Source organism: Cherax quadricarinatus, chromosome 2 (assembly GCF_038502225.1).
Source record: "Cherax quadricarinatus isolate ZL_2023a chromosome 2, ASM3850222v1, whole genome shotgun sequence".
In the NCBI taxonomy this organism is placed as follows: domain Eukaryota; kingdom Metazoa; phylum Arthropoda; class Malacostraca; order Decapoda; family Parastacidae; genus Cherax; species Cherax quadricarinatus.
In genome coordinates this window covers 73,602,283-73,612,282 of record NC_091293.1, presented here as the reverse complement: position 1 = coordinate 73,612,282, position 10,000 = coordinate 73,602,283, and the positions used below count along the sequence as shown (strand labels likewise).

Sequence of the window (10,000 nt, the reverse complement as noted above, 5' to 3'; positions counted from 1 at the left end):
TATATATATATATATAATAATAATAATAATAATAATAATAATAAAAATAAGCTTCCTATAATGTCTCTCTATACATATGGAAGCTCTTTACTACTCTAAGTAACTCACCATCTATTCTATATATCTGCAACATCTGTAGCGTTGCTCTCCTTTCCACTCTACGATATGCCTTTTCTAAATCCAAAAGTGAAATGAAAAGTTGCTTACCTTTATCAGAGTATTGTTCAGCTATGTAAACACTTGGTCTTCACATTTCCAACATTCCTACATCTTCCTTGTTTCTCTGAAATCCTACTCTATGTATTACCCATAATTTTTTCAATAATAATTATAATATACATGCTAATTTCCTTAAATTCTTACACTCTCTTTTATCTTGTTTTCCTGTATACATGCAAACTATGCACGCTCACTGCCACTCCTCAGGCACCTTTTCCCTTTCATGCACATATTGAAAAAAATGCACCATTAATTCCAACACAATATTCCCATTTGCTTTTAATATTTCTGTCTTAATTCCATCTATCCCAGCTGCTTTGGTCCCTTTCATTTATCCGATAGTCTCACGCATCTCCCACACACATCTGGCTCTTCCTCACTCCTCAGTGGTGCTATACCTCCTTGTCCAATACAACAAATCATTGTCTCGCTCTCTTCAGCATTCAGCAACAACTCAAAATAGTCCCTCAATCTTTTCCGTTCGTCACTTCTACATCTAATGGTACACCTCATTTGTTTTTAACTATAAATGCATTTGTTATCTAGGCTTTTGCAACTTTTTGATCTCACTCCCAAACATTTTTCTTATTCTCAGGAAAATTTGTTGCTAAAACCTCTATCAGTGTCTCATTAGCTGTCCTTTCGCATTCCGTCCACCTCTCTCTCTTGCTCTCCATATACTCCTCCCTCCGCATATCACTTATTCATTTAAAAATCTTTAATTTGCCAATTTATTTCTCCCCATCCTCCATTTCTTGACATTCCATCAATCGCTCCTCATTCCTCCTGCACCCAACCTCCTCCTATATCCACAAACTTTTATTGCGCAATCTAACACTGCATTAGTCAATCTACCATATTCCTCCTCTACCTGATATCTTACCCTATCTCCTGTTTAAATTAATAAACTTATATTTCTCTCTTGCACATCGATGATTTTGTCTTTGTTTCCCATCTATATTTTACTCTCATTGTAGCTTCAATTAAATAATGATATGGTATATCAGCCTCCACTCTAAAATCAGGCAGTCAAAAGTCTACCCATCAACCTATAATCTACTAATACTGTTCCAACAAACTGCTAATATCACGCCCCACATCGTACCTCGTATACTTATATATCTAGGAAAGTGTAGGTAAATTCACTTTTTTTATTTCTTTCGCATCTATTTTTGTCCTGAAAAGCTGTCAGCTTGTTAGGAAAAAGAAGATAATCCTGATTCTCATTAGACCAGGGAGAGAAAATGTGCTTACATAGCAGATATCTATTCAACTTGTTAGCGGGGGAAGAAAGAGCGAGAGAAGAAGGCAAGAGTTAGAGAGAGAAGTTGAAGAAAATGAGAGGCAAAGAAAAATTAGTGTGAGAGAGGAATAGGAGAGAGAGCGAGATGGAGAAACAGAAAAAGAGAGAGAGAAGAGAATTGCTGATTGTCTCTCATTTCCCCCTACAGGGCCACCTCCTCTGTGATAGAGAGACAGTCTCCGGATGCCAAGAAAACAGAAAACTTCGGTCTTACCGATTTTGGCAAGGTAAGTTTAATCCCAAAATGAATAATTTTTTTCCTCCTGACTTCCTGACCAAGAGTGTTGCCGTTTAGTGCCCCATCAATTACACTACCGCTAGCAACTCCCCCACCCTTATCCCCCATGCATCTACCCTGTCCTTCACCCGTTACCCCACAGCTGGCGTCCTCCCACCCCTACAATGTCAGCAATGTCACAAGAAGTGCCGAGTTTCCAGGAATCTCCACGACAGAGCCAACGCCGAGGAATCCGTCCACGAGTCATCTGCCAGGTGTGCCACAGGGAATGTGCACTCAATCCCTCAACTGGCAACATCCGTGCACACAGTGGTTGTCTAGACTCAAGGAGAGCTCCAAACGGGAACAACCAACAGTCCCTCTCAGCAGACAGAGCTGACAGCTACCATGACTTCACCTCTACAGAGGACCTAAAATCTGCAATCAAATTGACATCCACAAGGACGCTGACACACATCCCCAAAGCAGCTCGCCCTCATGCTGCTAGCAAATTCGCTGGCCTCTTGAAGAAAGTCAACGATGCTCCTGCTAACAACCTACTGCTATTTGGCAATGCCTGTTTGGCTGTCCCACCAACGAGGGACAAGTCACTAGCAACATAAGTTATTAGGGCAATAAATGCATTCCTTAGAGATGACAACCTCGTCCGTCTCTCCCCTAGGGCGACAAACACCCACCGGGCAAATGCCAACAAGAGGACACCTGACGCCTCAAAAATCAGAGCCCAAATTTGCAAAAAAAAAAAAAAAATAAATAAATAGAAGAGGGTAATACTATTGGAGCTCTGAGGCTTATAACCAGTGAGGATACCATCGCTCCAAAGGACGTCATTACAGCACACGCCTTGAAGTACAAACATCCACCCAGGGCTCCCAGCACCAACATTGGCCTCCCTGACAATGCAGCAGGCGAAGAACATTTAACCTTACAGGATGCTGATGTGTATAAAGCTGCTATGTCATTTCCACAGGGCTCAGCAGGAGGTTTCACCGGTTTAAGGCCTCAACACTTAAAACAAATACTCAGTCCAGCACTTGGTGATGTTTCAGAAAGGCTGCTGTCTGAACTTACCAAATTTTCCAATACGTGCCTCTCTGGCAGTGTCCCAGAGGCCATTAGACCCCTTTTCTTTGGTGCCTCACTGTGTGCCCTCCAGAAAAAGGATGGAGGAATCAGGCCCATTGCAGTGTGCATGGTCGCCAAGGCTGCAGTGAGAATGGTGAATCAAAAGCCTGCCTCAGTGTCGAAACCAACTCAGCTCGGTTTTGGTGGTCAACAAGGCTGTGAAGCAGCTGCCCACGCATCACGAGTATATATCAACAACATGTCCTATGAAAAAGCCTTAATCAAATTGGACTTTGCCAACGCTTTCAATTTAGTCAGAAGGGATGCTTCTCTCCACGCAGTTTCTAGATACGTCCCTTCCCTCTATCCCCTAAACTGTTGTTTGGGGACCATGAAACTGACTCGTGTGAGGGTGTGTAACAGGGAGACCCTCTCGTCCCCTTTCTATTCTGTTTAGTCATCAAGGAAGTCACAGAAGAGCTCTCCAATGAGCTCAATATCTGGTTCTTGGATGATGGTACCTTAGCTGGCACTATAGAATCTCTCCTAGAGGACATCAGAAAAATTGAAGACATGAGAGAGAGCCTGGGCCTATCTTTAAACCCCACCAAATGTGAAATAGTTTCTATCAATCGACAGATGATCCAGAACATTAATGCTGTTTTACCAGGAGCACGAGCCATTGATCCAGCAAACAGCACTCTCCTTGGTGTTTGTCTTGGGTCCAATGCCATCGATCTGATCGTAGAATTTTTTTTTTCAAATCTCAGGACGATGGAACGCAGGATGAAAGACATCGATACACATGATGCCTTCTACCTACTCAGCAGGTGCCTGTCAAGCCCAAAATTTACCTACTTTCTGAGATGCTCCCCAGCTTACAGCAGTCCGAAACTCAAGGAATATGAGTATCCTTAAGACCATGCTAGAGAGTGTACTGAATCTTTCCCTCGAAGAAAGTACTCAAATACTCCCAGATTACCCTACCAATGCCATTACTGAATGGGAGACTCATGCTGCTCCAGCACCAAAACCTAGAACAGCACTGGCCTACAAACAGTCAAGTTGGGATGGCCCCATCGCTGAAAAGGTACTTGCCAACATGCTTAGGACTGTAACATCAGACAGGGAGACTGCCCGTCTCCAAGCTGTGAGTGCACTTCACTCCGGGGACTTCCTTCAAACAGTTCCCATTTCAGCAATGGGAACACTCCTCAGTTTACACGGAATATACATATTTTGTGGCCAAACCGACCGCTATAGTGTACATGGTCTCAACTGTTTCAAAATCAATGGGGACCGTCATCCTCAGAGAAAAGAATAAACTTGCTCCAAGGAAAACTCAAGGTTCTCCCCGGAACTGTTGAATATTGTCTTCTCCTACCACTCCTACATTCTATATTCTATGTAGACTTTATATAAAGTCAAAATACATTGACAATGATGAAATAGGGAGTAAAACAACATAGATAACATCTCAGAGCTATATCTCGAATACTTCGTCCTGTGATCTTTGGTTTCTGTGATAAGTTTTTCACCCAGCTCTTTGAGGAACTTTAGAGCACACTTGCCCCATGCTTCAAGGGTATCTGACCATTTTGGGATGAAGTTATAACAAGGGGAAAAGTCCTTCATATTTGCGGGTCTTCTGGGTCTCCCTGTAGCTGGTGGCTCCACCCCTTTCAGCTTCAGACAATAGCAAGTAGATGTCTGCCAATGTGGCAGCACAGATGTAGTCCCAGGCAATCTGCTTACCATCCTTTCAGGGTAGCACAGTGGCTCCATCACGACGCTTTTGACTTCCGACAGACCTTTGTACTTGGGATTCCCGGTCAGCTGGGCAATGGGCTGTGGCGAGGATCCTCTTTATGATGTCGTTGACCTCCTCTTGTCTAGCATACTTCACTTCTGATGTGTGACACACGAGACTATGAAGTCCAAAGTGATCAGCCGTCGCGCTGCCGCAAATTCACGAATGTTCGATGAACATAGGGGCGTCCAGGCAAAGAGCAACACCAATCCGAATGGCCTGTGGGCCGAGCCGAGTGCCCGGAGAGGAATTGGGCACTCGGCTAGGAGACGAGCTTTGTTCCTTCCTGAAGCTTTGGTGACCACTGTGTTGGCGATTTTTTCCATGACCGGTTTGTTCTAGTGGGACTGTGTGTGCTCTTTGGGAGGAACTGGTCTACTGGAGGAGTTGCAAGGGTGTCCCACCGCACAGCTGCTTCAGTGAATCTGAGGTACGGTTATTTTCTTCTCTTAGGATGAGGGCCCTCAGTCCAGTTCTAGAGGTGGTACCTCCCTATATTTTTGTAAATATGCAAGGAATTTGCAAGAGCAGGCGAAATATACACAAACACTGATCTCTGGCCGAAGGAGACTCGAACCTACGAACCTTGGAACAAGGTATGCAGTGCTTTACCATTCTCACCACACTGGACCAATACCTTGGCGCCCAGCATGCACTAGACGTTGATCCAAGGCAGCCAGCTTTCAGGGAGAAGGCTTTGTTTGTGTATATTTCGCCTGCTCTTCCGAATTCCTTGCATTGTTAAAATCTCTATTAAGACTGATGCATGCAGGGGATGAGATATAAAGCTGTAAGCCTTCTCCCTGAAAGTTGGCTGCCTTGGATCAACGTCTAGCGCAAGCTGGGCGCAATATATATATATATATATATATATATATATATATATATATATATATATATATATATATATATATATATATATATATATATATATATATATATATATATATATATATATATATATATATATATATGCCTCGGTGGGAGACGACCGACTTTTTGAAAAAAAAAAAAAAATATATATATATATATATATATATATATATATATATATATATATATATATATATATATATATATATATATATATATATATATATATATATATATATATGCAATAAGATCACAGTAAACAGGTGATTTCAGAATATGCAAGACATCCACTCTGAAAGAATAGAGAAATTCCAAGGGCTTTCGTGACTACTCACATTATCAAGGAACTATGAAAGTAAAGCATCCAAGGAAAGTATATAAGGGGTCTGGCCAACACCTCACTATCAGATCCCACAACGGTTAAACACCTGACGCGCGCCAGCCCAACTGGACAGGTCCTTTGCACAACCCACCAACAAACTATTCTACCCAAGAAAATTTTTAAAATTATTATTTGTCCAGTGTATTATTAAATTCTTCCCAAATTCTATTAATTATAAATGGATCTAATTTATATAAACCAAAGGAAATATTCATATTATTGTCAAAACTGTTTTTTATGAAACAAGATTCAATTATATTCCTGTCGATCATGGACTTGCTTGATACTACTTTCTCAACTTTTTGAAAATCAATTGGATGGTTAAAATCTCTTACATGAATAAATAGAGAATTGGAATCTTGTCCAGTTCTAATGCTATATTTATGATGTTTTAATCTTAGTTCGAGATTTTTACCAGTTTGACCGTAATAAACTTCATCGCAAATTTTACAAGGAATCTTATAGACACATCCATCAGCATTTTGGGGGGAATTCTTTATCAAAAGATTTTTTACTGTATCAAGATTTTTGAATACAACTTTAATATTAAAAGTCTTAAGAAGAGAAGGCATATCAACCAAGTTTTCATGGTAAGGGAGAACCAACATATTTTTAGTTGAATAAGGCTGGTTGTCCCTTTTTGGATTTTAAAAAGTATTTCTAGCAACTTTAAAAGATTTATCAATTACATTTCTTGGGTATTTTAAATCATTACCTATTTCATAAATTTTGGATATTTCCTCATCTATGAACTCAGGACTACAAATTCGTAAAGCTCTCAAAAACATTGATGGGAAAACAGACAGTTTGACTCTATCTTGATGCGAGGAATAATAGTGGACATAGGAACAGTTATTTGTAGGTTTTCTGTAAATTTTAAATTTGAATTCATTAATTATTAAGGGTAATAATGAATTCAAATTTAAAATTTACAGAAAACCTACAAATAATTGTTCCTATGTCCACTATTATTCCTCGCATCAAGATAGAGTCAAACTGTCTGTTTTCTCATCAATGTTTTTGAGAGCTTTACGAATTTGTAGTCCTGAGTTCATAGATGAGGAAATATCCAAAATTTATGAAATAGGTAATGATTTAAAATACCCAAGAAATGTAATTGATAAATCTTTTAAAGTTGCTAGAAATACTTTTTACAATCCAAAAAGGGACAACCAGCCTTATTCAACTAAAAATATGTTGGTTCTCCCTTACCATGAAAACTTAGTTGATATGCCTTCTCTTCTTAAGACTTTTAATATTAAAGTTGCATTCAAAAATCTTGATACAGTAAAAAAACTTTTGATAAAGAATTCCTCCCAAAATGCTGATGGATGTGTCTATAAGATTCCTTGTAAAATTTGCGATGAAGTTTATTATGGTCAAACTGGTAAAAATCTCGAACTAAGATTAAAACAACATAAATATAGCATTAGAATTGGACAAGATTCCAATGCTCTATTTATTCATGTAAGAGATTTTAACCATCCAATTGATTTTCAAAAAGTTGAGAAAGTAGTATCAAGCAAGTCCATGGTCGACAGGAATATAATTGAATCTTGTTTCATAAAAAGCAGTTTTGATAATAATAAGAATATTTCCTTTGGTTTATATAAATTAGATCCATTTATAATTAATAGAATTTGGGAAGAATTTAATAATACACTGGACAAATAATAATTTTTAAATTTTCTTGGGTAGAATAGTTTGTTGGTGGGTTGTGTAAAGGACCTGTCCAGTTGGGCCGGCGCGCGTCAGGTGTTTAACCGTTGTGGGATCTGATAGTGAGGTGTTGGCCAGACCTCTTATATATCTTCCTTGGATGCTTTACTTTCATAGTTCCTTGATAATGTGAGTAGTCACGAAAGCGCTTGGAATCTCTCTATTCTTTCAGAGTGGTTGTTTTGCATATTCTGAAATCACCTGTTTACTGTGATCTTATTGTATATATATATATATATATATATATATATATATATATATATATATATATATATATATATATATATATATATATATATATATATATATATATATATATGTATGTATATATATATATATATATATATATATATATATATATATATATATATATATATATATATATATATATATATATATATATATATATATATATATATATATATATATATATATATATATATATATATGTATATGTGTGTGTGTGTGTGTGTGTGTGTATCTGTGTGTGTGTAAATATTTCTATAGTTTTAGTGTATATCCAATAAAACTTATAATAATAATAACAATTATAATAATATATCAGGATGATCCTAATCATCATTATCACCTTTTTGGTCCAGGGAAAGCTCTCAAAAAGACTGTCATAATTATAGTCCTTCTTTCCAGTCGTCGAGGGATATTGATATGAACGAGTGTGTTTACCATGGACCTTAATACTTCATTTGCTGTTTATCAATTTTAGCGGAGCCTGTGGAATTTTTATCTTCATTTCTTATTCCTGTATGTGGCACATTCCGTTGTTATTCCCTACCCCGTCTCCACTTCCTTCCAACATCCCCTCACCGGGGTAAGGATGGTGTTGGATATTAGGTGTTGTGCCGGGTCTTTCCTTTTTTTTCTTACTGAAGCAGCGGCCGTGTTTACAATGCCTCTCTCCTACTAACTTTATTCATGTCTATTACATGATGCAACACCGCATAGCTGATGACGAGGCACTGCATGAAGAGCGAGAGATCTTTAGCTGGTGTAATTCATCCCATTGTTTGATGACTCCTTTGTGATTGTTTCCTTATATATATGGAAGATGTGGAATAATAGTGTTTCGAATTTTTGGTTTGGCACCACACACGCTCTTTCACTGGTCCAAAGACGTGGGGAGCCGGAGCTGTGGCTTGACCCACATTTACAAATACTTACCAACACCCACTTGAAAACCGACGCCACTGCAACGAGGGCTTATCTACAAACTTCATTAGCAAGCAATAGAAATATTTTAGAATACTGTACATGTTCATGTAAATGTATTGGCAACAGAACCTGCATCACAGGAATGTGTGATGCAGATTCATCGGTATTAGCCAACGATATGAAATTAATGAGAAACAACAACGACTGAAGGTGCAAACAATAAGTGGAAAGGAGATATAAAACGTATTTGGAAAATATAGCATGCTTCCAGGCACATAAGAAGCACATACTATCCATATAGCATAGTCGATGCTAGCTAATCTGAAAATGAGATTAAACTTTCTTAAAGAATCGTTTATGGTGTCGTAAATGAGGCATGTTAGTTTCATTATTAAGTATGTAGCACCCGCAGGGAATTCATACCTGAATATGTAAAAAAAAATTATAATTTCCCAAAGGCATGATATAGAACGTTAGAGGCTAACCTGTGCAGATAGGCTAAAGAAACTAAGGAAAGACCTCAGAAGAGTTAATCATGGGTAAACATCATTGCTTGGGCGTATCTGTTAGGGAACTGTTAAGAATGGTCATAGATAACTATTTAGAATGGTCTTTGGGAACTATTAAGATGGTCAGTACATTCTCTGAGATAAGAAAAGATGGGGGAATTATTATTTTGTTGCCATTGTTGTTACTGTTGTTGTTGCTGCTGTTGTTGCTGCTGCTGTTTCTGATGCTGTTGTTGTTGTTGTTATCTCTCTCGTTGTCGAATACATTAATATTCATACTTTTGTGTTGTTGCCGTAGTTTGTAAACAAAGCTCCTGAATGATAATTATCAATGTCAAAATCATTTATGTATAAACCTTATATTAATAATAATAATAATAATAATAATATTATTATTATAAACTGATTGGTTGGTAACAAGCCTATCTATCTTAATCAAGGTGAATAAATGTTGTGCGAGAACCGCTTGCTAATGATGTCCCTCTGCTGGATTGATCAATTGGAAACACACACACACACACACACACACGCGCGCACGGCCAGTGAAGAGGCGGGGCCAGGAACTAGGACTCGACCCACTGCAGCCTCAACTAGGTGAGTACTACTAGGTGAGTACACACACACACCCACCTTATTAACAAGTGACGGATTCTTGATCTCAGGAGGTAGAGCAATGGTCCTTATCTCTAATGAAGAATATGTATTGTGCATG

The 10,000-nt window shown here is 38.3% G+C and overlaps 1 protein-coding gene across 1 annotated transcript in view; it reads left to right on the top strand.

Moving 5' to 3' along the window:
- The window catches only part of LOC128695773 (dipeptidase 1), an 839,310-nt gene that overhangs the window by 666,284 nt on the left and 163,026 nt on the right, over nt 1-10,000 (top strand). The window contains exon 7 of the mRNA XM_070088924.1: nt 1,671-1,749. Coding sequence (XP_069945025.1) covers nt 1,671-1,749 — 79 coding nt within the window. The remainder of the gene's footprint in view (nt 1-1,670; nt 1,750-10,000) is intronic.